The sequence below is a fragment of the Aedes albopictus genome, chromosome 2 (assembly GCF_035046485.1).
Source record: "Aedes albopictus strain Foshan chromosome 2, AalbF5, whole genome shotgun sequence".
In the NCBI taxonomy this organism is placed as follows: domain Eukaryota; kingdom Metazoa; phylum Arthropoda; class Insecta; order Diptera; family Culicidae; genus Aedes; species Aedes albopictus.
The window spans coordinates 74,004,695-74,031,801 of record NC_085137.1 but is presented as its reverse complement, the minus strand read 5'-3'; the positions used below and the strand labels follow the sequence as shown (position 1 = coordinate 74,031,801).

The window sequence follows — 27,107 nt, the reverse complement described above, 5'->3', positions numbered from 1 at the left end:
GAACATTGGGCTTTTTCTGGAGGAGAGCCAGTTTAAGCTGGTGAAGAATGCCGACAGTGCGAGGGAAATGTGGCGTGCTCTTCGCGACCACCACGAAAAGGCGACGATGTCGACCATAGTGTACTTTCTCGGGCAGTTGTGTAGTGCTAATATGTCAGAAGGGGAAGATATGGAAGTGCATCTCTCGAAGATGGAAGATCTTTTTGACAAGTTAGTGGCAGCCGGTCAAACCATCGAGGAGCCTTTGCAGATAGCGATGATTTTTCGCAGCGTGCCACCATCGTACCACACGCTGGTGCAAAGTCTGCAAAGCCGGGCCGATGAGGATTGGACGGTGGCGTTGGTCAAAACGCGTTTGCTCGACGAGTATCGCCAGCGGCAGCAAAGAAGTGACTCGCTCTCGCACGAGATGCGTGCCCTGAAGTTGGATGCAGTGAGTGAAAAGAAGAAGATCTGCTTTTACTGCAAGCAGGCGGGTCATTTCAAGGCCGAGTGTAAGAAGTGGTTGGCGAAGAAAAATGCGAGTGATTCCGGGAAGAAGAAAAGTGGAAAATCAGATGGTGAAGGCCAGAAGGCAAAACAAGCCAAGGGAATGGGCGGTGCAGTCTGTTTTTTGGCAAGTGCTGAGGGCTCTGAAGGCTGGGTGATCGACAGCGGAGCCACGAGCCATATGACAAGTGATTCCGCTTTCTTTTCGTCGTTGCGCACCGATTTCGAGTCAACCGTTACTCTCGCGGACGGTAATAAAACCAAAGCAAGTGGTATTGGTGACGGTATAGTGTACGGTGAAGACAGCAGTGGTAATCGTGTCGAGGTAACACTAAAAGACGTGCTCTTTGTGCCTGGCCTTGACGGCGGACTACTCTCCGTGAGCCGATTGGCTGCTAAGGGATTCACTGTGTGTTTCGGTGCGAAGAAGTGCGACATCAAGAACTCGATCGGTGAAACAGTAGTGATCGGGGACAAGGTAGGCAGTCTCTATCGGCTGCGCGTTCAGCAGTCTTCGCTGAAGGTAACCGGAAGGCATCACGAGCGCTGTCAACACACCTGGCACCGCCGGGTAGGCCATCGTGACCCCGACGTGCTCAAGAAGATGGACGCCGACGACTTGGTAAGTGGATTTAAGCTTTCTGATTGTGGTGTCCGAATGACATGTGAATGTTGTCTGAAGGGGAAACTTTCTCGAAAGCCCTTTCCCCCAGTGGTCGAACGCAAATCGAAACGCCCCCTCGACTTGGTCCACACTGACCTCTGTGGGCCCATGGAGACCACTACCCCATCTGGCAATCGATACCTAATGACTCTAATCGACGATTACAGTCGCTTTACTGTTGTTTTCCTCCTGAAACACAAAAGCGAGGCGGCAGGGAGAATCAAACAGTACGTGAGGTGGGTTCAGAACTTGTTCGGACGTAAGCCGCTCGTTATTCGCTCCGACGGCGGCGGTGAATATCAGAACCGTGAATTGCGGGAATTTTTTGAGGCCGAGGGCATAAAAGCGCAGTTCACCACGCCATATACGCCTCAGCAAAATGGCGTGGCTGAGCGTAAAAATAGATCGATCCAAGAAATGGCGATCTGCATGCTGGCAGATGCCAGTATGGACAAATTGTACTGGGGGGAAGCTGTGCTTACCGCAGTTTATTTGCAAAACCGATTGCCATCTAGAGTGATAGGCAAAACCCCCTTTGAGCTATGGAGCGGTTCGAAGCCCGATTTATCCCATATTAAGGTCTTCGGATCCTCCGCATACGTACAAATTCCAGCCTCAAAGCGCTCAAAGCTCGATCAGAAAGCGGTTAAGCTAATCTTTGTGGGTTACTCGGACGAACATAAGGGATACCGGTTCCTGGATCCCGAGACGAACCGCGTGACCATCAGCAGAGATGCCAGGTTCATGGAACTTGGTGATGGATCCGAGCAAGTCAGCCCACATGACAAGGAGGTGATTCCCGAGGGTTTACTCAACGATATCGAGCTTCCAATTCGGAGAGATCCCGAAGCCAGCGGTGTACTTGAGGACGGCGAGGCAACGGAAGGGGGAAACACATCCCACGGAGATTCCGTAGCAAGTGGAGCTCCGGAAGACGGCGAGTCATCGGACGGATGGGACACTGCGGATAACGAGTCTGAACCACCTCACGAGCCTGAACTGCGGCGAGAGCAGCGGCGTACACGAGGAGTACTGCCGAGCCGATTGGAAGATTTCGTCGTTGGAGTTGCGGTTGAAACTGGAATGGAACCCACCGATTACCGTGAAGCACTGCGCAACGAGGATTGGAAACAAGCGATGGATGCAGAGATGCAGTCGCATGCGCAGAATGCAACGTGGACGCTTGCAAAATTGCCAGATGGGAGGAAAGCCGTCGGGTCACGTTGGGTATTTCAACTGAAGCGGGACGAAGCAGGCCGGATTGTCAAGCACAAAGCCAGGCTTGTGGCTCAAGGCTTTAGCCAGCGCTGGGGAGTGGATTACTGCGAAGTCTTTGCTCCGGTGACGCGGCACGAGACGCTGCGAGCAATGCTAGCGGTAGCATCGAAGAACAATATGCACCTGAGTCACTTTGATGTGCGAACCGCATATCTTCACGGAATAGTTGAGGAGGATATCTATATGCGCCAAGCCCCAGGATACGTCGCCGCGGAAAAGGAGGAGTATGTTTGCAAACTACAAAAGAGTATTTATGGCCTCAAGCAATCGGCGCGTTGCTGGAACCGGGCACTTCATGCGGTTCTAGTGAAGATGGGTTTCCGGCAATGCCAGTCGGACTACTGCTTGTACACGCGCGGACATGGTCAGGACAAAGTGCTGTTATTGGTGTATGTCGACGATATGCTGGTGGGATGCCGCAGCCCGGCGATTATAGCGGAGGTGTACGAAGCTCTGGCGAAAGTGTTGGACGTGACAAATCTCGGAGCGGTGAAGTACTTCCTGGGTTTCAACATTCGTTGTGAAAATGGAATCTACAGTATGCAGCTAACCAGCTATATCGAGGCACTCGTCAAGCGTTTCGGACTCGACGATTGCAAAACTGCGAAGACGCCGATGGAGGCCGGCTATATGAAAGCGGATGTTCTTGGTCAACCTTTCGACGACACGACGCAGTACAGGAGTTTACTGGGTGCGCTCCTCTATGTGGCCGTTACAGCTCGTCCGGATGTGGCAGTCAGTGTCTCAATACTGGGCCGCAGAGTGAGTGCACCAACGGACATGGACTGGAAGGCAGCCAGGCGTATAGTCAAGTACCTCAAGGGAACAAAGGAGATGCGGCTAGTGTTCGGTCCCGGAGATGGCTGGAAGCTCACCGGCTACTCCGACGCGGACTGGGCCGGCGACCAGGAAAGTAGGCGATCAACAACAGGCTTCGTGTTTCTCTTCGGAAGCGGCTCCATTGTCTGGACGAGCCGCAAGCAGTCCTGCGTCAGCCTTTCCTCAATGGAGGCTGAATATGTCGCCCTCAGCGATGCTTGTCAAGAGCTGATTTGGCTGCGGCGATTAATGACCGATCTGGGGGAGAAGCCTGCCGGTCCGACGACTGTATACGACGACAATCAAAGCTGCCTCAGTTTCGTGCAGGCAGAGCGAACATCTAAACGTTCAAAGCACATTGACACCAGGCGGCACTTCATTAAGGATCAATGTGAGCGAGGAGAAGTGAATCTCGAGTACCGCCCTTCGGAAGAGATGACGGCGGACGCACTAACCAAGCCTCTTGGAGGGACCAAGTTCCGGCAACTGCTGGGACAGTTTGGACTAGTTGATGGCTAAGGTCATCATTGAGGAGGAGTGTGGGATGCTGCACCGATGCACCTTAACCACACCATGGCCCATCCATCATACTAACAGTGGGCCGACGAACTTTGACAGTAGAAAACCAGAGCGGCAACTGCTGCAAAATGAATTCAGTTTCCGCTTTTCATTGTAACGCGACTTTTCTAGTTATTAAACGTGCTAAAGAGTAGCTCTCGTTTTGATTCATTTTTCTTCGTCCGATTGTTCCACGTTCCGGTTCTCGTATCCGCTTCGGTATCTGTGGTCGGTTCGTCCGCTGCGCTTCCTTTGCCTACAGAGAAGACAAAACGTAAAAATGAAAAAAAAAATCGAAGACAATATTGTGCGTTTCGCCGTAGATTATCGCGTAAAAATGTTCAAAATCGCTAATAAATCGTCGTCAGTACATCATATTGTGTTCGTGTCTTCTACAATAAGTGCGGGAGATAGCAAAGGATTGACCACGCAGAAAGACACCGAAACGATTAAATGCAACTGCGCATATCTATTAACATTTTTTTGCACACCTTTGCGCGACATTTTTTTTTGCTATGTATAACACAGCGTAACAAAAATTGCCTTTTGGTCTGTCTCAAGAGCAAACGTATGTGTCTCTGGCAGATTTTGGGCCGCTGAATCCGAATTCAGCACGTCACAATTTTGAACTATACCTCAATTTATAGGCCAAAATACGCGATTTTGGGCTTTTTTGATTGCATGCCATTTAAACATGGAAATATATTTTTTAAGCAATCAAAGGATAAATTGGTCACAATTAACATCTAAATTAACGACTCATGCAAAATATTTTGTTTTACCGAATTAAATTTGATAGATTTAAGTGTTTTATGTTAGTTACGATATTTCCCATACAAGTTACCCTCCAAAACTTGCATGCAAGTTTACATACTGACATAAAACACTTAAATCTATCAAATTTGATTTGGTAAAACGAAATATTTTGCATGAGTCATTAATTTAGATGTTAATTGACAAATTTATCCTTTGATTGCTTAAAAAATATATTTCCATGCCTAATGGCATGCAATCAAAAAAGCAAAAAAAAAACGCATATTTTGCCGTATAAATTGAGGTATAGCTCAAAATTGTAACATGCTGGAGCAAATCTGAGCCCAGATTCGGATTCAGCGGCCAAAAATCTGTCAGAGACACATAATTTTGCTCTTGAGACAAAAAAATGTTGCGCTGGAATTAAATACTGTTTTAAACTATAAGACTTTCCATACAAAATGTATGGGAACATTTTGCCTATAAAACATTTTCGATTATGAATATGTGTAGCCCAAATATTATGAACTTTCGATGAAAATATTGCGTCAATGAAAGTTTAATAATAATCGAGATTCTTACACAAGTGTACCGTAAATCGTATTCAAACCTGATGGAGCTACCACCATGGATCTAGCTGGACGAGATGCAGCAGAAGCAGCTCAGCCGCTGGATGCCAGATCAGACGATGTTTGAGCCGCACCTCCTTGATGAGCAGACACTCGAGTCGTACCTCCTCAATCTAGCTGAAGTCGGAAGGACAACAGTGCGCAAGCTTCACTACCAGCGAAGCACACAAAACTCTTAGCTGGCGCTTTTTGTCATTGATTGAGCCGTGGAAGCATGAGGTAGGAACTTGTCAGGACCAGAGCTTCTTGTCGTCTCATCGTTTCGCAGCCCTCCTTACATTTGTCAACCTAAGCACCAATACCGAGTGTCGTAAATGGTAATTCTTGGTATCCATCAAACCTATCTCATAACAACCATAAATCACACCGTATGCACATCTTCTTCCCCATTCGTTCCCGGCTACTTTGGCTTGACAGTACATACTCTTCCCAAAACGGTGACGCTGATTTCCCTCTGCACCACTTTTACACGTCGGTCATAAAATAATAAGCACCATATTTTCCCTCAGATTGCGCTTTTAGGAGGCCATTTCGCTGCTACTGATTTTTTTTAAATGCGATTCTCAGACAGACTTGGCCCACCTTTTACGTCCCACCGCCGCCGCCTTGAATCCGAAAGAGATACACCATAAAGCGCACTAAAGAGATGCAATTGTGAAAGAGAAGTTTTTATTGGCTGCGTTGCACTGATCGCGATGCGACGGGGCCACGTCGCTTCGAACAGACAACAGTCGCAACAACAACGACGACGACGACACAGTATTTGAACCCAAATGCGTAGGTGAACCACGTCTCCGATCTGACGCGGGTTGTTTCCTTAGAGATTGTGCAAGGCAGTGATTGCCCAACTGGTAGGAACTGTGCAGCAAGTTGAAACCATTTCTGAACCAGTCATGTGATCCAGAACCAGAAGGTATGGAGTTTGAACAATTTGAGTTCCATTTAGATAAATTCCATTTAGGTACCTCCATTAACCCTTTGAGAACGGATGGGTCATATTACCCCAGCCGAGAAAATTGGCTTTCACAAACGTGTTCTAGACAAGCGAGGTTGCATCCACATCCTGGATCCAAAGGGTTAAGGTAACATTACCAAAATTAAATTTCGTATTCAGAGCAGTTTGGGACAAGGTGATCTTCAAAGAGGATCATAGATGACAAAGTTCACGTTCACGCAGCCTCATGTAACTATACTCGGTCAAGTAGTAAGTTCAATAACTGTTTGAAGTCTCCAAATACTCCTTTGAGTATGGGTTATCGAAACTTCAAATGTCTCTAATGATCTCCCTGAAACTCATAGAATCGCCTTGCAATGCATTTGCAATCTCAGACTGACACCCACTCAGAACTTTTCTGAACTACCTCCGAAACCTCTGTAATTTCTGGAATCCACAATAAGATCCCCGCATTAAAATTCCACAGATAGCTGAGACCCTCGTAGATTTTTCTTGAATTTTACAGAACCCCCTGAAACTGGAAAACATTGAAACCTTTCAGAAAATCCCTCTGGACCTCCCTTAACCCTAGTAGGATGTTGGAGTTAATGTGACTCAGACAGACACGCTGAACGCGCATTACGTCATCGTGGTGTGCCTAGCTTAACATATTAGGAGGGTTAAGCTATACCGATGCCCCCTGAAACTCGTTGGAACGTCTTGAAACTCGTCAGAAAACCCCTAAGGCTTCCATAGATTTTCTTCAAACTCTACTGAAGCCGTCTTAATCCCACTGATTGAAACTTGAATCCCTCAGAAAGCATCTAGTCTTCTCTTAAATTGAAGCCCCCTGATAACCCTCAAAACCCACAGAAATCTATACTGAAGCGCCTCGAAACCCTTCCCAAAGTAGTAGGCCCCCGTAGTCTTCCTTCAAACTCTACTACAAACTGCAACACACTAAAGACCGGGAAACCACTCTGAATGCCTTGAAACGCATAGAAAATTCCCATAAAACCCCCGGAAACCCCTCAGCCTTTGAAGGCCTTACAACTCTCTAAAATCCCAATGAGGCTCCGTGAAGCCCCCTGTAACCCCTGGATCGCCTTGAAATCTTTCTGAAATCTTGTGGAGACCCCTCCGAAAAACCCAGGATCACCTTGAAACTCCCCTGGAAGCCTCAACAAACTCAACGTCGGTAGCTCCATATTGCATCACCTTGAATTATTTCCATAGACATCCTCTCTCTTTAAGGGTTATTCTAACTGCGCCGTGCCGGGACCGGGCCCCGGTCGGGTTATATTTTCAATCATAGGCTGAAAATCTCGATAATAAAGATAAAAAAAAAAAAAAAAAATTATATTTTCAACTAGCTGTACCTGGCAAACTTTGTCTTGCCTACTGCGTTTTTTACGTTTCAAGTCGCTAGCTTAGTCCAAGACGGACGTTCCGTTCGCGAGCTCTGCGCGGTCCCACGTATGCCACTACATTTTTATATATAAAGATTGATTGCTCGATGTTTGACATAATACGGTGACTGCACGACCAACGTACCTACTTTGGGGAATTTTTCTTCAATTTCTCACGAGAGTTTCTCAGAATTCTTCAAGTAATCCCATTTCCCAAAAAAAATTAATGCCTTAAGAAATTTTCAGTCGAATTTCTGAAAATTATTTAGGGAATTTGAAATTAAATTTTCGAATCAAATGTCAGAGAGGTTTTTCTAAGGGAATTTCCAAAGATATGTCTAAAAGAATTACGGAGAATTTTTCAAGGCAGTTGCTGCAATAATTTTTAAGGAAATCTCTAGAGGAAATTTTTTAACAAGTACCCATTGAAATTATTAGAGGAATTTCTTAAGCAATTACCAGAGAAATTCTCAAATGAATTTCCAGAAATTCTTGAAGAAATTGACGGAGGAATTTCAAGAGATTATTAACGGATAAATTCTTGGAGAAGAAAAAGTAAAGCAAAAGGCTTGAAAAATAAATTGCCAGAAGTGTTTGTTAGGTAAATTTTGGAGGAATTTCTAAATGCATTGCCAAATTCATTCCGAAATATAAAATAAATTTTACTGCTACTTTCTTTGGAAATTCGTCCGGCATTTTTTTTTTTCAAATTCCTCCGCCAATTGTTTAAAGATTTTTTTCCGAAATCTTATAAGGAAGTCTACCAGATTTCTGAAAAAAAAATCTTTAGACAATTTTTGGAAGCATTTAAGAAAAGAAGTATCGGAGGAATTTCCAAAGAAAATGCCAATAGAATTTTTGAAGGAACTCATGGACGAAATGCTCAAGGTAAGTATTCTCTGAAGAACTCCAAAACATTTTTCAAGGAATTACTGTAGGACATTTCCGAATGTGATCCTAAAGGAATTTTTAAATGAATTTCTAAGAAAGTTGCCTTAGAATTTTTAAAGATAGGGTATCGGGATGCTTCGTTGGCATAGTCCCCTCATTCGGCCTATCTTAACGTTAACCAAAAACTCAAACAAACACGCATAACTGGAGATAGGAAAAGCTATGCGGCAAACAACTGTAACATTTCGTTTCAATTTTAGCATTAAAAATGAATGAAAATGTCACTTTGTTTAGCTTTTGTAGACGCCATGATTCTTCGGCTTAGTGGGTAGTCTATATACATGATCATAAATGGCCTGATTCTGGAACATTTCGAATTGACTTTTCGATAACTGAACATTTTATGCGACGGTCAAAGACGCTATTATGATCTTGTATATTTGTTTTCAAAGAAAAATAACTATTTTACAAATTAAATGTGGGCCGAATATTGAGGACATTTTTTTCACTATGTACCCAAATCTTGGCCCATCAGTAAAGTGACGTCAACAACACCGAAAAAGTGACGTCAACCACATTGCTTGCGATTGAACCAGAAAGAACGAACGGGAAGAAAGATTTTGTGAGCGGTGACTGTTAAAATAAAACACAAAAATGGAGTTGCATTGTTTTCGTTACTAAATTAAGAAAGAACTTTAGTTTAAGTTATTTCTTTATAGTTATGTGAAATTTGGCTCCGAAAATGTAATTTGAAAGCAAGATTGGTGAACGAACAGTGATAATACTTCAGCATAAATATTAAACAATTATAGAATAAGTGGTTCTAGCGTTTGGAAAGCAATAGGCCAACGTTGTATCCATTAATAGGCCAATTTTTGTACCGTAGACCAACGTTGCATACCATCGCATCGAATCTTTTCAACGTAATTAAGTAAGTTCTTGAATATTTATGCTAGTTTTCTTCCAATTGCATAAACATGCACTGCCTAGAGTGCGTGATAGAGTGAAGACATCATTTATACTGCTATTAATTCACGAGTTATGGTCAAAATTGTCAAGGCGGCTGGCATATTAGGCCAAGGAACGGTACACATACCCTATTTAAAAATCTGTTAGGAATCCTGTGAGGAACTTCTAAAAAAGTGCTTGAAAAATTACTGAAGGGAATGTTTGAGGGTGTTCCCGAAAAAAAATCTTCGGAAATTTCTCAAAGAACTGCCAGAGGAATTTGTAGGATGAGTTCATAAAAAGGGCACAATCGGTGAAGTACTAGAATTGAAGTAATGAGCTGAATTTGTGTGTGGTGAGAAGGTCTACTCTCCGTTTCTGCAATGAAATGGTCAAAAAAGCGTTGGTATTATGATTCCTTGCCTAATTTGATGCTGTTTGAGCAAAACTTTGGATAACTGTGTTGTTTGAGTTGCAAGAAACAAAGAAAATTTGATACTTGATAAATTTGAGAATCGATTGTAGAGGTATTCTCAAAGTAATATTCTTAGAAGTTTGTAAAAGAATTACAGGAGGAAATTCGTTGGAATTCCTAGGAGGAAAAATTGTCAGAGAATTCTTGAAAAACCTATTCGTGAAGGAATCTCCGGAGGAAGTTGTGAAAAAAGTTACCCGCATTTTTATTACACTGATGATCATAAAAATATACATAAGGCATTTATCTTAAGAAATTGCACTTAGTAAAGAAATTTAGGAAGAAGTTTTGAAAACAAAAACGATAAAAATAATGTAGAGAAGTTTGGGGGAAGTAATAAACATTTCCAGAGAAAATCCTGAAGAATTTTTCAAGAAGATTCTTCAAAAATTAAAATAAACATTTCCAGAGAAAATCCTGAAGAATTTTTCAAGAAGATTCTTCAAGAAATAGTCGAAGAAATGATGCTATAAGCAATTGTTGAAAAGTTCTCAACGAATGAAATAGTCGGAGAAGACAAGAATAGGGGAATTCTCAAAGTAATGTTTTGAGAAATTTCTATAAGAATTACTGGTGAAATTCTCCAAAAATTGCCATAGGGAAATTTCCGAAGGAGTTCTTAAATGTATTTCCGGAAAATTTGATGCAGAAATTGTAAATATCTACTAGAGATATTTCAAGAGAAGTTCCTCAAGTAATTTCAGAGAACTCCAAAAGAAATTGTTGGAGGATTCCTGAAACTCCTAGAAATTCCTAGAATTCATAATTCATGTCGGAGAATTATTCAAAAACTTAATCGTGAAAGAATTTCCGGAGGAATTTTCTTTATCAAATTGATGACTATTAAAAATATACAGAAGGAAATTGGTGAAACAATTTTGGGAGAAATTTTTAAAAACACTGCTTGAGAATGTTCTGAAGAAATTCTTGGAGAAATTTTCTAAAAAAAATGCAGAAAGAAACCCTTGAAAAATTGCTGGAAGTATTCTAACACAGAGGGAAATTGTCTTAGGAGATTGCGCCTATTGAAGAAGTCTCTGAATAAATTTTAGGTGGAATTTTTCAAGAAACTGTCTAAGAAATTCCTTGAATAATACTGAAAAAACCTTGAAAATTGCCGAGTAATTCTAAAAGAAACTGTCAGAGAAGATCCTGAAGGAACTGTCGCATTCTAATAGAACCTGTCACAGGAATTCCTGAAGGAACTGTCATAGAATTCCTGAAACCATTGTCGGAGAATTTTTGAAGAACCTGATCGTGAAGAAATTCTCGGAAGAAACTCCAAAAATGTTAACAGAGGAATTTCTCAATAAATTGATGGAGGAAATCGTAAAAATATACCGATTTTTTTTATTATGAAATTGAACTTACCGAAGAATTTTCATCAGGAAAAGAAACTCTCTGACTTCGTGAGGAAATTGTCGGAAAAGTTCCTAAAACAAGTTGCTGAAAAAAACCCTTAAAATTGATGATTAAAAGTCCTGACAAATTTGCTACTGATGTTTCTGAAGAAATTCTTAAGAAATTGCCATATCCTATATAGGTCTTCAGAAATTTGTCGAAACAATTCCCAAAACAATTTCTGGACAATTTTATAGAGTATTTTTTAGGAAAATACCATAAAATCCCTAAAGAATAGGGTCCTAAAATGAAAAATATTTTCGCACTTTTGGTGCATAACACGAAAGAGCTTGGTTTTCTGATCTCAATGGTAATTTTCTTGAACTTGAACAATAACAGAATAGTTAATAAACTCGAAACAAAATAATGATGAGCAAGTCTTGTTTGACATTCGAGGTCAACCTTGACGTAACGAAAGTGAAACGGCGGGTTGCAAAAGACCTTTTGACAACAAATGTTCCTGTTTGACATACACGGTAAACAAAATTTACCCAAAATTGAGTGCTAAACAAGGAGTGTTGCAAAATTATTAAAATGTTTGAAAATATATTTTATGGGCTTTACCTAATAGGAATACTTAAAAAATGAGTAAACATGTCGTTTTATTCAATGCTTGATCGAATTATGCAGAAATTGAGATAGGCCTTTAGGAGCCTATTGTCATAAGTTTTCCTAAGGAAATTGTCGTAGATTTTACTCAAATAATTACCTGACGGATCTAGCAGTAGTCGGAGAAATTCTTGAAAAAAGTTGTTGATAGTTGCCAAAAAAAACTAAAGAGTTGTCATTAGTTTCTCTTTATCGTAGAGAACCATAAAAAATACCTAACGATTCCAGAAGAAATTTCCAAAGCAGATTCTAAAAAAACTTGCCGGCGGACTTTTTAAGAAAACGATTGAAGAATTCATAAAGTAATTGCCGGAAAATTTTCTGACGGATTTCCGAAGACAATTTCCTTCTGTATATTTATTATGATTTCCTCCATCACTTCAGATCAATCAGCAACTTCTCCGAAATTTCCTTTACCATCATCAAGAATTCTTCGACATTTCTCTTAGGAATCGTCATGATTTCATCTGACAGTTTCTATTCTTCCGGAGTTCCTCCGGAAATTTTCAAGGGTTTTGTTCAGCAAAATTATTTAGAAATTCAAGAAATTCACAGACCTTTTCATTCAAAAATTTCTATCGAAGTTTCTTTAGAAATTTCTTCGATGGGTGCAGTTTCCTAAGAGAAATTGCTTCTGTATATTTTTATGATTTCCTCCATCAATTTATTAAGAAATTCTTCTGGTAACTTTTTCGGAATTTCCTCCAACAATTTCTCACGAGTAAGTTCTTCAAGAATTCTCCGACAATTCTTTATTATAAAAAATCTTTAAGATATTATCGGAAGAATTCCTTGTAGAATCGCCGATGGAATTTCTAGAAAGAAACGTGCTGGAGATATTCTTGATCAAACTGCCTAAATTCTGGAAGTTATTAAAAATAATAGAAAATATAATGGAAAAATGTTTGGACTGACGACTGAATTAATGAACCTACTTAAGTTTTGGACCTAGAGTAAATGAAATCTTATTACATATTCAATTCTAGTGGAACGCAACTGGGAAAGTTGGGAACCCATGGCTGCAAAAGAAAGAATCGTAATGAGGCATTTTGCGCTCGTCTAGATGGCAAATGGAAAATGAAAAATGGCTTCAAACAGCGAAGATTTAATCGCTTTCAAGTGGAAGTTAGAGTAAGTACCATCGACTCTTTATTATCCATCCCTGGAAGGGAGAGGCTGCGTGTGTTCTACTGCAATTTTGCAGCTGCTAGCAGAGAAGGTATTACAAGACCCATCATCGTCGTTGGATGCTCGCTTGCTCGCTCGCCCGTCGTACTCGTGTGTGGGATATTTACCGGTAATGAATGCTCCGAGGCTGACGGCTGCAGCACCTCAGTCGTCCGTCTTGAAGTCTCCACGCATGATCCATAGTATTGGCAAAATAACCAGACAAGTAACGACGACGACGACGACGACGACGACGCGAAAAACAATGATCCATAAATCAAACTGAGTCACAGTTACACGATCATGTACCTTTTTGGGGACGATGCTCTCTTCCATCGTTGTTGGCCATGAAATTGAACTCGGGCGCCCTTTGGGTGGAACTAGAAATCAATCTGAACGATTCGCTGAAGAATCTTCTCACTTTTGTCTTCAGTCTTCTAAAAACTACTTTCTGTCTTTTACCTTCCAGGCTCTGTCTTCTATTTGTCATTTATAGAAGATAGAAGATAGAAGATAGAAGATAGAAGATAGAAGATAGAAGATAGAAGATAGAAGATAGAAGATAGAAGATAGAAGATAGAAGATAGAAGATAGAAGATAGAAGATAGAAGATAGAAGATAGAAGATAGAAGATAGAAGATAGAAGATAGAAGATAGAAGATAGAAGATAGAAGATAGAAGATAGAAGATAGAAGATAGAAGATAGAAGATAGAAGATAGAAGATAGAAGATAGAAGATAGAAGATAGAAGATAGAAGATAGAAGATAGAAGATAGAAGATAGAAGATAGAAGATAGAAGATAGAAGATAGAAGATAGAAGATAGAAGATAGAAGATAGAAGATAGAAGATAGAAGATAGAAGATAGAAGATAGAAGATAGAAGATAGAAGATAGAAGATAGAAGATAGAAGATAGAAGATAGAAGATAGAAGATAGAAGATAGAAGATAGAAGATAGAAGATAGAAGATAGAAGATAGAAGATAGAAGATAGAAGATAGAAGATAGAAGATAGAAGATAGAAGATAGAAGATAGAAGATAGAAGATAGAAGATAGAAGATAGAAGATAGAAGATAGAAGATAGAAGATAGAAGATAGAAGATAGAAGATAGAAGATAGAAGATAGAAGATAGAAGATAGAAGATAGAAGATAGAAGATAGAAGATAGAAGATAGAAGATAGAAGATAGAAGATAGAAGATAGAAGATAGAAGATAGAAAATAGAAAATAGAAGATAGAAGATAGAAGATAGAAGATAGAAGATAGAAGATAGAAGATAGAAGATAGAAGATAGAAGATAGAAAATAGAAGATTGATTAAAAGTGTTCACGATCACGATCACGAAATTTTGCCAAGAGACAGCATGAAATATCATACAATTAACAATTCATATTTCACCTACGTCTCTTCACTGAGGATATATGCTATTTTTAGTCTCCAACCAGATGTCCAGTTCGTGATCTACGGCTTACAATCGACGCAGCATCTATCACCTGCTAATCCCATTTTTCAATGCTCAAACCAAGACACAATGTTAAGCCAATGCATATTGGTAGTCATAAATTCACCAGTTAGGTAGACATTCCGTTCTCCACCCCCGATCAAAATTCGCAATAAATAACAACTTTCATCTTTGGTTCCTGCGTGTTGGCCATTTTACCATAAACGTTTTGTCAAAAACAAGAAACGCCCCATTTCGGTGGACCTCCTGTGGTGGTGGCTTTCTGTCGTTTGGTATCAGGAGCAAAGACATTCTGTGAACAATTCAACATCCATCCCGTTATACTTCGTCAGCTGCAGAAAAAAGCACCGTCCCAATACGGCGCTGCTGGCGAGCAAATCAAGTCACGTCAAGCAAGGTTGTTGACCAATTGCCCAAAAACAGTCATTGGTCAAACTACCACATATATTTCGGTTGGTGCACTACTGGAATGAGTTGGTTCGATTGTCGTCATCATGAACATCATCTTCATCATCGCCGCCCCATGCAGACGACCAACTGGTTGGACCAGATCCGATTTCTTATTATAATTGAATTTTGGAGACCTTTTGCGAACTTATCATATTATGGGGCTTGTTTGGTTAATCCAACATGTATCAGCAGCACGGTAAAGGCTGAGTGGGTAATGTGTAATTAAGATCCAATTGAGATTGCCAGCCTCTTCCCAGCAACTCCTATCCCAACTCTGCCGTAATTCTGTGAAGTGACTTAAGCGACATTCTAAATTTCGACGTCTTTTGCTATATATCTGGTGAAATAATAACCCTGTGGTATGCTCGTTATATTATGATGCAAGTTCTAGTCGTAATCTAGCATCTATGGAAGAAAACTTAGAGAATAACCAAGAGCTAGATGCATAATAACCAAAAATGTGCCTAAATTGTCAATGTCGCTTACGTCACTTTGCAGAATTACGGCAGAACTGCTCCGTGGTTGCGGCTGGAAACTGCGAGAAACCTTAGGGTAGTTCGGGTAACAAATGCCATTTAGTAGGCTGAGCGTCTGTTCTCCAAAAGGTCTTACTGAGTTCCTCCCAAGGTTTCACCTGAATTTCTTCAATTTCCTGAATTTGTTTCAGATAATTTCCCAAGCTATTCCAGGAGGCATTCAAGAAACTCCCGGAAATTCCCTGCAAGAACTCTGGGAGCAACTGTTGAATAGGATCTTCTTCAGGGGATAATTCTGGCTATTTATTTTTCGTTTGGGGTGATATCCCCTGAAGAAGACTGTAATACAAGTCGAAACGTTTGGAAAAAAATCTAAAACTTTCGCTTAAATTCCCCAAGACTGCAGTGCCGAAATAGGTAGCTCTATGGAAACAACTACGTCAATGCGACGAAACACTTGATTATGTTTTACCTTAATTGTGATGGTGTGCAAATAAATGTGATAATGTGTATATTTTGCTGTACAATTGCTAGATGATCATTTTTATAGTTTTCCAAATGTTTAGGTAAAGCTATGAAATCTTAGGTTAGAAATTCATTACTTCGAGTGCACTGTTGCGTTCATAAATCTCCTCGATAATATCTTGGCATCAGATAGCTCGCTCTTATATGGCCACATTATCACATACCTTAAATCAAATCTGTCGAGCAGAAAGAATGCAAATTTCCTCCAGCTCTCCTTTATTGAGCAGTCAAAATCACTCAACCATAATCGGTCGGTTCGGTTCCACCGTGATATCTTTATGACGGTTTTCTACTATGTTCTCCACTCGGTAGGTATAGTTGTTTGCTGCCGTTAGCATAAAAAGTCAATGCAACTGGCGGCGGCGACGCGGTGTGGTGGGACCTCAATGGGCATTCGCCGGTTTATAACTTTGCATTAAAGTTAGGTGATCCATGCAAAACTCGAATTCTTAGGTACCCACCGTCGTCATAAGTCGCCAGTTTGTTTTTCGCTAACAGCCAGCACTATTGGCAGGCAACAATACACAGTAAAACCGCTCAGCACTAAAATGTGTAAGCCCTACTCATAAGTGCATAATTTCCAGACCACACAAAAATGTGTTACAGTTACACATTCTCAAAAAACAGCTCGTACACTCGTCTAGATGCGAAATGTCGATTTTTTTTTGTTTTCCAAGGTCACTAGTAAACCTAGCTAGATTGCTGTACAAATTTTTTTGCGAATTTAACGATTTTGCGGACACAGGAGCAGATTTTGTGAATGTGCAAGGGTTACACATTTTTGGTGTAGTCTGGAAATTATGCACTTTTGTGCTGAGCGGCGTTAGCGTGTACAGAAAACTGTGAGCATAATTTTTACCTTCAACAGTGCTTGTGCTACCAATTTTTCAGGCTCAGCTACCGCCCAGTCCCCTGGTTGCTTTCACGACCCCGATTCGCTGCGCTTGCCATGTTTAGATCCCAATTTGGCAGAGCTCCGAGTCTTCGACCTACGCCGATTGGGATGCAGAATTGTGCGGTCTGCGCTGCTGGAATGGCAGCCTATTGATTCTGCCCTTAGAAAATGTATTAGCGTTCATCATATAAAAGGATTAATAAAAAATAACACATTTTTTCCAGTCGAACAGTGAATCTATAGGAATATCATATACGTATTTTTCTCCGTAAAATGCAAATTACCAATAGCTTTTATTTTTAAAATAAAAAATTGTCGCAAACACCTTTTCCCTTCTTATGAAATAGAGCGTATCTGCGGACAGCTCCAGGTCTGTTGCGAGGTTACGGACGGCGGCAGGCGCAACTACCTTGAACCGTCGTCGTCGTGGTTCAAGAATTGGCTGATTTTGTGCTGTTTGCATATTACCTATCTCTTTCACCTCCACGCCCTGACCTGAAAAAACGATCGGACCTTAATCCACACAATACAAAATGAGATTGTTCGAAGGAAAGCCATGATGTTGGTGCATTTTAAATATTGGATAAGCACTAAAACACTGAAACTTATTTGAAAATAATCAAATCAACGTTAGCACTAGCATTGATCAAAATGCATCATTCAGAAAAGTTACACTAAAAGTAATTTGCCAATTGTTGAACTCCCAAGGGGTATAGTAAGGGGGGCAAGATGGGTCACCTAACAAATGGATTTCAATAACTTTCTAAATATAAATGGCTTTTCTCTGTTTTCTACCACGACTTTCAGATACACCAGTCATCCATAATATAAGATTATAGAAAGGTCATAAGGTTTGAGACCTGCACAGATAAAAATAATGAGATTTACACGTTATGTAAACTTAGCGTTATGATGGTTTAGGGGCTGTCCATAAACCACGTGGTCATTGGGGGGGGGGATTCGGCCAATGACCATTTTGTATGGACAAATAAAAACTTTGTATGGACTAATGACCACGCGGGGGGGTTGAAAAGTCCCAAAAAAAAGAACACGTGGTTTATGGACAGCCCCTTACATGATACAGGGGATGGCCAAAATGTTTGGGATAGGCAACTTTTTTTTCTCTCACAAAAAAGTTCAACAAGCTATAACTTTTCATAGAACGCATCAAAAAATCTCATATTTTGACTGTTTGTCAACCTATTATGTGTGCATCATTGGTACAAATTTGGGCTCGATTGATTAATTTTTCGCGAACTTAGAACCGTTCGCGTTAAACAATATTTTTTAGACAACTATTTTTTGAACTGTCATATCTCAGAAACCAGTGAACCGAATTGAATGAATTTTTTAACGTTTATCAACAATATATTGATAGTTAATACGACTGTTCTGGCACGGACTTATTTGTGGACACAAGTGGACTGTAAACGATCTGTGTCCGTCCAAACGCGGGTCTTCTTTAGAGGTCCTTGACCTCGGCCTTCGATCACTGACCTTCTTCCTCAAAAAGCACTGCACTACGACGTTTTTGGGTTGAACGATTTATTGCGCGACGTATCTCACTAACAGACGTGTTTTCGTGATTGTGATCGGAATTGAACTGGCTTTATTTTTGACCAAATCGGGTACTTAAACGATTTTCATTATTCTCCTGAGAATGAGAGATTGTAGATGGCTCTCTTTGCGAATGTGATCTAATGAGATTGATACAGTGGTTCCTAAACGCAACTGGACCGAACATGCCGGCCGCCTTGAAACCAGACGGGTTTCAAACAAGTGCTTAATTACAATTTATGGTGGTATTTTACGAATCTATACACTACTAGTTCACTTCCTTACATTTAACAATATTGGAATATGTTTTTTTTGGAATTCACTTTGCTTCTGTTGCTGCTGATGATGAACTTCGCCGACCCTTGCCGACGGGACATCGCCACGCGGGTGCGTGCGGTGGGGAACTGCTGATGGACTGCTTGGTCTATGCGCCTCCGGCGCCGATACGCGTTGACTTCGGGCTCACGTGGCTATCTCCAGGAATGCCGTGCCGGGTGCACAGCGGGATGGCTTCTTCTTCTTCTTCTACGGTGGCTTGACTGGATTCGGGGACTTCGGAGTGACTTCAATGGGCTTCACGGTGCTTCGTTTTGGATCGGTCGGGGTCATCGTCTGGCACGACCTTGCGCCACTCCATCGGTTGATGGCTGGCTTACTTCCTTGCTGCTTGCGGTACTTCGTAGTGGTGGTGCGTATGGTGATGGTTTGGTTGGTGGTTTCCTCGAAAAGGATTGGATGTAGTGGTTGTGCGTAGAAATTTGAAAACCGGAACAACTTACCTACCCAGGCAAGAACGGCGCCTGAGGATCCTCCGTAGAGTGTAAACCTGGGTGATAGTCTCTGCCGGGCGTAGGTGCTTCTGCGGTCGGATGACCACTCTTCTTTGACTTCGTAACTTCGTGCCATCGATTCGCTGATCGGCAATGCGAGCTGGCCAAGCTCACTGCCAAACGGTTGACGACGGCTGTTGGAGGAGTTACCATGGATTCCTCCGGATGAGAGACGGTAGCGAACGCTGTGGTGCTACCAACGATATGCAACGATTAGAAATTTGCTTGAATCTTGCAATGACCCTGTGGTCACCGCCGACGCCCTGTGCGCCGAGACCTTCACCATACCAAATTACGTACACAAGACATGCACAGACGATACCAACTTGACCTTGATTGCTCTTGAGACGATTGAAAAAAACTTGGATGGGGCCGTAAGACCGATGTGCACTCGGCGAGTGACTTATGCGGGTGAGAGTTGATGGCTCTCTTCGTTGTCTCGGATAGGAAGAGGACAGACCTTCGAGATTCCTCGATCGAAGCATCCGTCTTTAGTGCGGACCGTGACGACACGAATGTTGCCGTCCGACCCTTCGAAGACCTTGACGACCCTGCCTAAGTGCCACTTCAGAGGAGGGGCATTCTCGTCCTTGAGTAGGACCATCGTGCCGATACGAATATTGTTCCGCTATTTGGTCCACTTGGTGCGGTTGTGGAGATCCGAGAGGTATTGTGTAGACCACCTGCTCCAGACCTGCTGTGACACCTGCTGAGCAGTCTCCCACTTCGACAGGCGATTGGTGGGAAGATCCTGCAAATCAGGCTCCGGGATGGCAGTTAGTGGTCGCTGAACCAGGAAGTGCCCTGAAGTTAGAGCCTCGAAATCGCTGGGATCACTGCTGATTGGGGTTAGCGGACGTGAGTTGAGGACCGCTTCGATCTGCGCCAGTGCAGTCAACATTTCGTCCACCTTCAAAATCTTTGTTCCAACAGCCTTCTTGAAGTGCCCTTTAAAGGACTTGACCTGCGCCTCCCAGAGTCCGCCGAAGTTTGGCATGCGGGGAGGGATGAATCGGAACTCGATGCCATCGGAACTGGTGTCCTTGATAAGTTGCTCTTGGAACTTCTGGTCGTGAAACAGTCGATGCAGCTCGGTTAGCTCCCGTTTCGCTCCGACGAAGGTCGTTGCGTTATCGCACATTATCAATTGGGGCTTGCCGCGACGAGCTGCGAACCGCTTCAGCGCTGCTAGGAACGCTTGGGTGGTTAGGTCCATCACCAGCTCTAGATGGACGGCCTTCACTACTAGGCAGACAAAAATCGCTACGTAGCACTTCACTGGACTCGCTCGACGATTGGGGTAGTTGACTTGGAATGGACCGCAGTAGTCCACGCCGACGTTCATGAACGGTGGTGCAGGGTTGACTCTCGCTGACGGAAGATCAGCCATCAACTGGTCCAAAACCTTGGGCTTGCTGCGAAAGCACGGGATGCATCCGTGAATCACCTTCCTGGCCAAACTGTGGATGTGAACTGGCCAGAACTTTCCGCGGACCGCCGAAATCAGCAGCTGCTGACCGGCGTGAAAGATTGATTGATTGATTTGTCTTTATTAGAGAGACTTTCAGCCCGGCGTGAAAGAGCTTGTAGTGGAAATGCCGTACGATCATCGTTGCGAGAGGGTGCTTGTGGTGTAGAATATAGGGATGCTTGCGATCGGACGATATCGATGCCTTAGAGAGCCGGCCGCCGACGCGCATCACGCCGTCACAAAGTTGTGGATGCAGCGCAGCGATATTGGACGAGTCGTGAACCGATCCTCTTTTGGCCAACTCTTTTAGCTCTTGTGGGTAGCATTCCTGCTGGGACAAGCGAACTAGAGCGATAGTTGCCTGTTCCTGTTCCTCGAGCGTCAGGGGACCAGTTTTCCTGGACGGCCGATTGCATTTTTGCGAGTTGTGCCGAAATCGAAGCAGCAGTGCTACGATACGGACGAGTTCCGTGAACGACGAACGTTCTCCGAAGATTTCGCTTGGAGGTACTGCTTGAGCTGGAAATGCAGGTGATGGTCGTTCTTCCAGCATGGCCGAATCCAATTCTGCATTAGGGGGATCGCCTGCGTCGGGCCAAAACTGTTGGTCTTGAGCCAACCACTGCGGACCTTCGAACCAAAGTGTTTGATACTGAAGGTGTGCTGGCGACATTCCACGGGAGATAAGGTCTGCCGGGTTTTCGGTGCCCGGGACATGGTTCCAAACTCCATCCTTGGTGAGATGCTGGATCTCCGATACGCGATTTGCTACGAAGATTTGCCACCGAGAGGGTAGCGAAGCCAGCCAGCACTTGACAATCATCGAGTCTGTCCAGAAGTACGCTGGAAGGTTCGTGTGGATCTGGCTGTACTTCTCGTACAGGTGACTCAGCAAAAGTGCCGAGGACAGCTTGAGGCGAGGGATGCTCATCTTCTTCTTTTTCCTCTGGAGACTTTCCAGAGGCGCAACTCGTGACTTGGAGGTGATCAGCCGAACAGTGACAGTGCTATCCGACGCAGTACAACGGAGGTACAGGCACGCTCCGTACGCAGCTTCTGATGCATCACAGAACCCGTGTAGCTGCACTTCGGTACAGTCGTTGCTGACGCCGAGCCCAGCGAGGAATAGATAGGGACTCCAATGCGACCATGTTCTGCTTGTATTCCTTCCACATTTCCTGCAGAGATTCTTCGAGAGGATCATCCCAGTCGCATTTTAGCAGCCACAGCTGCTGGATGAAGATTTACGCTTGGACTACAATTGGCCCAACCAGGCCCAGTGGATCAAAGAAACAAGCAGCGTCGGAGTGAACACTGCGCTTCGTGATGGAGGAGGAATTGGATCTCCACTCGGGGAAAGCGAAGCAGAAATCGTCGGACTGGGTGTCCCATCGCAGCCCCAGAGTCTTGACCGTTGCGCTTGAGGAGTCTAGATCCAGGACTGACCGCTCGTCTCGTAGATGCTTGGGCAAGGTCGAAAGCAGCTCTGCTGAGTTTGAGTTCCACTTTCGCAGGGTGAAACCAGCCGTGTTTGTCAGCTCGATGACTTCGTTCATCAGCTGCCGTGCTTTGGGGACGGTGTCCGCTCCTGACAACATATCGTCGACGTAAAAGTCCACTTGGACAACCCGAGCTGCAATCGGATGCGTAGATCCACTGTCTTCTCCCAGCTTCTTCAGGCACCTTGTGGCCAGATACGGAGCACTCGCAGTGCCATACGTGACCGTCAGCAGTTCAAACGTCTTCACTGATTCCTCCGGTGTGTCTCTCCAAAGGATGCGCTGTAGATGTTGATCTTCCTCTGGAACCCGGACCATCCGATACATTTTGGCTACATCGGCGATGACGGCGATCCGGTGTTGACGAAATCGGAGAATTGTGGATATCAGATCGTTCTGAACGACCGGCCCCACCATCAAAGCGTCGTTGAGCGAGATGCCGCTAGAAGTCCGACACGACGTGTCAAAAACGACTCTCAACTTTGTTGTTGTGCTGTCCGGTCGCAACACCGCGTGATGCGGCATGTAGTACACCGGATCTCCGATGGCTTGCTCTCCGTCGACTTCTTTCATGTGGCCCATCAGGAGATATTCATGGATAAACTCCTTGTAGGACTCCTTAAGTTCGGCGTTCAGGGCGAACCGCTTCTCCAAGCCGATGAACCGCTTCATGGCTATTGCACGGGACTCTCCTAACCGCTCCAGCATGTGCTCCTTCTTTGGCAGGCTTACCACAAACCGGCCTTCTTCGTCCCGAGTCGTTGTTTGCTTGAACATTTCTTCACAGGCTGTTTCTTCCACCGAATGAGTCCGGTTGACATGACAGGTCTCCAAGTCCCAGAACCTAGCGATCATTTCCTGGAGGTCCGCTGTCGAACACACGTAGCTCGCTGTTGTGGGAAGCGAGCTTGCTATTTCCGGAATCTTTCCAGACACGACCCAGCCAAAGACTGTTTCTTGTAACGTTGGTCCGCTGTCGCTCAGCTTTCTTCTTCCGGTCCGCAGTAGGTCGAAGTAAAACTCTGCTCCGATGATCAAGTCTATCGGACCAGGCTCTCCGAACGTGGGATCTGCTAGAACTATTTCGGATGGAATCTCCAGCGAATTCATCCGCACAGGTTTGAGCGGCAACGTTTGGGTGATTTTCGGCAAAACGTGGAACTGCATCAGTTCACCGAACGAGGAGATTGACGAGTGTCTTGGTTCGATGTTCGCTTCCACAGATTTCGTTGAGGTTGAGCTGCTGTTTCCGATACCTTGCACCTTCAGAAAATTCGTCTTGGCCTGGAACTTCAATTTCTTGGAGAAGCTACTGGTCATGTAGCAAAACTCCGAGCACGAATCCAGAAGTGTCCTGGCTAGTGCGGTGTTTCCAAAACGATCTACCACCTTCACGACAGCAGTTGATATCAACACTTGACGAGTTGTCGTGCCAAAGCCGTGCGGTGATTCAGTGGTTTCGAGAGAAATTGCAGGTTGTGGGTCAGTGGTGGGTTGTGGGTGAGTGTTTTGTGAGCGGATCACCGGGTATGATGATGTGGGTTGTGTCTGTGTGGCTGGTTGAGTGGATGGTGTTTGTGTCTGGCTCTGTGGTTTCGAACGAATTTGCTGTGGCTGTTGCTGGTGCGCTGTTGGAACTGAATTTGGCCGGTTTTGCGCTTGTGGAACGGACTGCGGGACACTAGCAGGAACTGATGGCTTCGCTGGATTACCGCTGCTCGATGGCCTGTCAAAGTGCAGCAACGTATGGTGCTTTCTCCCGCAGCGAGTACACGACCCTCTGGTGCAGCCTTCAGCGAAGTACCCGGCTGTCAAACAGTTTCTGCAAAGTCGTTTTCTGTTGATATCTTCCACTCGCTGAGCCACGTTCATGTTCTGCAGTTTGATGCACTTAAACGGTAGATGGTACGAATCTCCGCAAAACAAGCATCTTCGCTGAGCCTGGGACGTAGTGTGCGTCGTTGAGAGCCTAGGCCGTCTATCGCTTTCGTGAACCCTTGCGGGGGCTATCGATTGTAGCACTGCGCACTGATCCCTCAAAAACTGCATTAGGTCGTCGTACTTTGGGACGTCTTTACTGTTGTGGCGCGTCTCCCAGTTGCGGAGAGTGGTTTGGTCGAGACGAGAACACACCATGTACGCCAATATCGTCGACCAGTTGGCCGTCTGCTCCCCAATCTTGTTCAACATCAGCAGATTTTTGTCGAACTCACTGATGATGTGACTTAGCGCTTCGCAATTCTCTCTGCGCATTGGTTCAACGGCGAACAACGCGTCCAGGTGGGCCTTCACGATGAGCTTCTTGTTCTCGTACTTCTTCTCCAACATTTTCCAAGCCACCTCGTAGTTGTCGCCCGTTAGCTCTACCGAATTCAGCTCTTGAAGTGCTTCACCGGTGGTCGAAGACCGCAAGTAAGTAAACTTGTCGACGTCTGCCAGCTGCTGATTGTTGTGGATCAGGCTTCGAAAGGTATCTCGGAAGCTTGTCCAATCCTGGATTCTCCCACTGAAGCTCGGAAGCTTGATGTCTGGCAATTTAACACGGGACACTGGCTGAACTTCAACTGCATTTTCGATGGTGGCTCGTGGGGTCTCCTTTTTTGGCCGCAGCTGAATCAACGCGGCCTTCACTTCGAAGTATTGCTCCTGAACGTTGTACAGCGACTCCTCGAAGCTCTTCTTCCGTTTTTCTCGTTCTGACCGGGTATTTTCAGCTATCTTCACTTCACTAGCACTATCTTCATCGTCGAAAAACAGCTCAATTTTCCGGCGAACACTGTAGAATTTCTTCATGGCCTCTTCTAGGGTTTCCAGGCGGACATCAATTTGGGTTTCGTGCTTTCCTTTCTGGAACTCATTCACAAAACGCGCGATGCCATTCATGATGCCGACTAACTGCTTTTCTTGCTTCTTCAGCTCCTTATACTCCTCCATGGTCACCATCTTCACAGTTATCTAATCACCCACAAATTTACAGTACTGTTGGATGATCAAATCACTAATGGTTCGTGGCACTTAACTGTTCACAGCACAAGTTCAAACTTAAGTTCGTGTTCGTACTTATCTATCACTTCACACTCAACAGCAGTACTGTAAATTTGCCGATTAAGTTTATTGATTCACTTCACACCACTTTTCATTCACTGAATCAGCTTGACTGCGCGAATCTCGAACACTGCTACCGGAATTACTCCTCCAAGCGTTCCGCGCGACCGACCGAAAACCAGCAATTTGACAGCAGGGGATTACAGCGGAGAATGACAACGAGCATCGAAAACCAACGACAAGACCAGAACTTTTAGTCCAAGGGCAATCCAACTCAATCCAGGCCACTACCCGGAAGAAAACGCTCAACATATAGTATAAACTTTATTCAATTTCACCCAACTCATACCCAGCACATGCAACCCAACCACAAAAACCATGCAAAATACTCCCTTGACGGCAATCGGGATGATTCCGTATCCTCTCGCACGTAGAACAGCTCTTCTGACGACACGTTCCGTGGCGCGCCGCCGGCCACTCCACCTTGATGATCCGACGAAACCGCAAAAAATCACTGCGGTACTTTCCTCCGTGTAAGCACCGGCGTGGTGCACTCGAACAACGGCGACTCAATATCGACGACGCACAATTAATTTCTTTTGCCTTCTATTACTACTGCGGAAACATTTGCTCTGCCGGCAGGGGAGCGTGGTTCAGGCACACAATAGCACTTTTTTAATCATGGTTTGCCGCTGTTGCGGAATTTCATTTTCGATTCGAATCACCACTTGCACTAAAGTTACTTTCACCTTTGTCTTTAGACCCACCGGTCTTCATCCGGCTCGAAGGACCATGTTCTGGCACGGACTTATTTGTGGACACAAGTGGACTGTAAACGATCTGTGTCCGTCCAAACGCGGGTCTTCTTTAGAGGTCCTTGACCTCGGCCTTCGATCACTGACCTTCTTCCTCAAAAAGCACTGCACTACGAAGTTTTTGGGTTGAACGATTTATTGCGCGACGTATCTCACTAACAGACGTGTTTTCGTGATTGTGATCGGAATTGAACTGGCTTTATTTTTGACCAAATCGGGTACTTAAACGATTTTCATTATTCTCCTGAGAATGAGAGATTGTAGATGGCTCTCTTTGCGAATGTGATCTAATGAGATTGATACAGTGGTTCCTAAACGCAACTGGACCGAACAACGACGTTATGAAATGTAATATTTTCTCACGGCGAATTAAGTTATATCGGGTTGAAATTTTTACCCATATAGAGGAAAATAAGTAAAATTTACAATACCACACAAAAATTATTAAATTTGTTCTTCCTTCAATCTAAATAGGCTCTAATATATCTGATTAGAGATAATTTGAGAACAGAAGTGGAAAATCTTTGGATATCAACACTAACATTTATTGACACTGATGTAAAAAAATAATTTTTTTCGAGAAAAGTCCAAAAAGTGTCAATCCATGATAACTTTTTTCAACGTTTAAAAAGTACCTATGTTTTAAAAGTTTGTGAAGCATTTACATATTGTTAGTGTACGTTCAAAATTTTATACAATTCGGTTTGCTGGTTTCCGAGATATGACAGCTCAAAAATGAGTTGTCTAAAAAAAGGTGTTTTACCAGAACTGTTCTAACTTTGCGAAATATTAATCAATCGAGCCCAAATTTGTACCAATGATGCACATATAATAGGTTGACAAACAGTCAAAATTTGAGATTTTTTGATTCGCTCTATGAAAAGTTATAACATGTTGAACTTTTTTGTGAGAGAAAAAAAAGTTGCCTATCCCAAACATTTTGGCCATCCCCTGTATTCAGTTTCGATTTTTCACCAAAGTCGCCCAAGAAACACTTGTAGAGCATTTGAAGACGCGTCGTTTCGTGTGCTGAGATGGTCGTTATCTCTTTTGGTTCA

The 27,107-nt window shown here is 43.6% G+C and overlaps 3 protein-coding genes across 6 annotated transcripts in view; 1 reads left to right on the top strand and 2 right to left on the bottom strand.

The window, feature by feature from the left end:
- Window positions 1–27,107, top strand: part of LOC109427584 (serine-rich adhesin for platelets) — a 539,771-nt gene that overhangs the window by 105,133 nt on the left and 407,531 nt on the right. The gene's annotated exons all lie outside the window — the stretch shown is intronic.
- On the bottom strand, window positions 19,848–21,894 carry LOC134286078 (uncharacterized). Its single transcript, XM_062847646.1, has 2 exons — window positions 20,824–21,894; window positions 19,848–20,732 (listed from the first exon to the last, which is right to left on the bottom strand). The coding sequence occupies exons 1-2, from the start codon at window positions 21,892–21,894 to the stop codon at window positions 19,848–19,850; spliced, it is 1,956 nt and encodes a 651-aa protein (XP_062703630.1).
- Window positions 21,935–25,132, bottom strand: LOC134286077 (uncharacterized). Its single transcript, XM_062847645.1, has one exon. The coding sequence runs from the start codon at window positions 25,130–25,132 to the stop codon at window positions 21,935–21,937; it is 3,198 nt and encodes a 1,065-aa protein (XP_062703629.1).

What these genes read in the sequence shown, in the direction of transcription:
- LOC134286078 (XM_062847646.1), bottom strand. Translation starts at nt 21,894, where the DNA reads ATGATCCTCTCGAAGAATCTCTGCAGGAAATGTGGAAGGAATACAAGC. An exon ending in ACCCTCTCGCAACGATGATC is followed by an intron (nt 20,733 to 20,823) that starts GTACGGCATTTC and finishes CACGCCGGTCAG; the next exon opens with CAGCTGCTGATTTCGGCGGT.
- LOC134286077 (XM_062847645.1), bottom strand. Translation starts at nt 25,132, where the DNA reads ATGGTGACCATGGAGGAGTATAAGGAGCTGAAGAAGCAAGAAAAGCAG.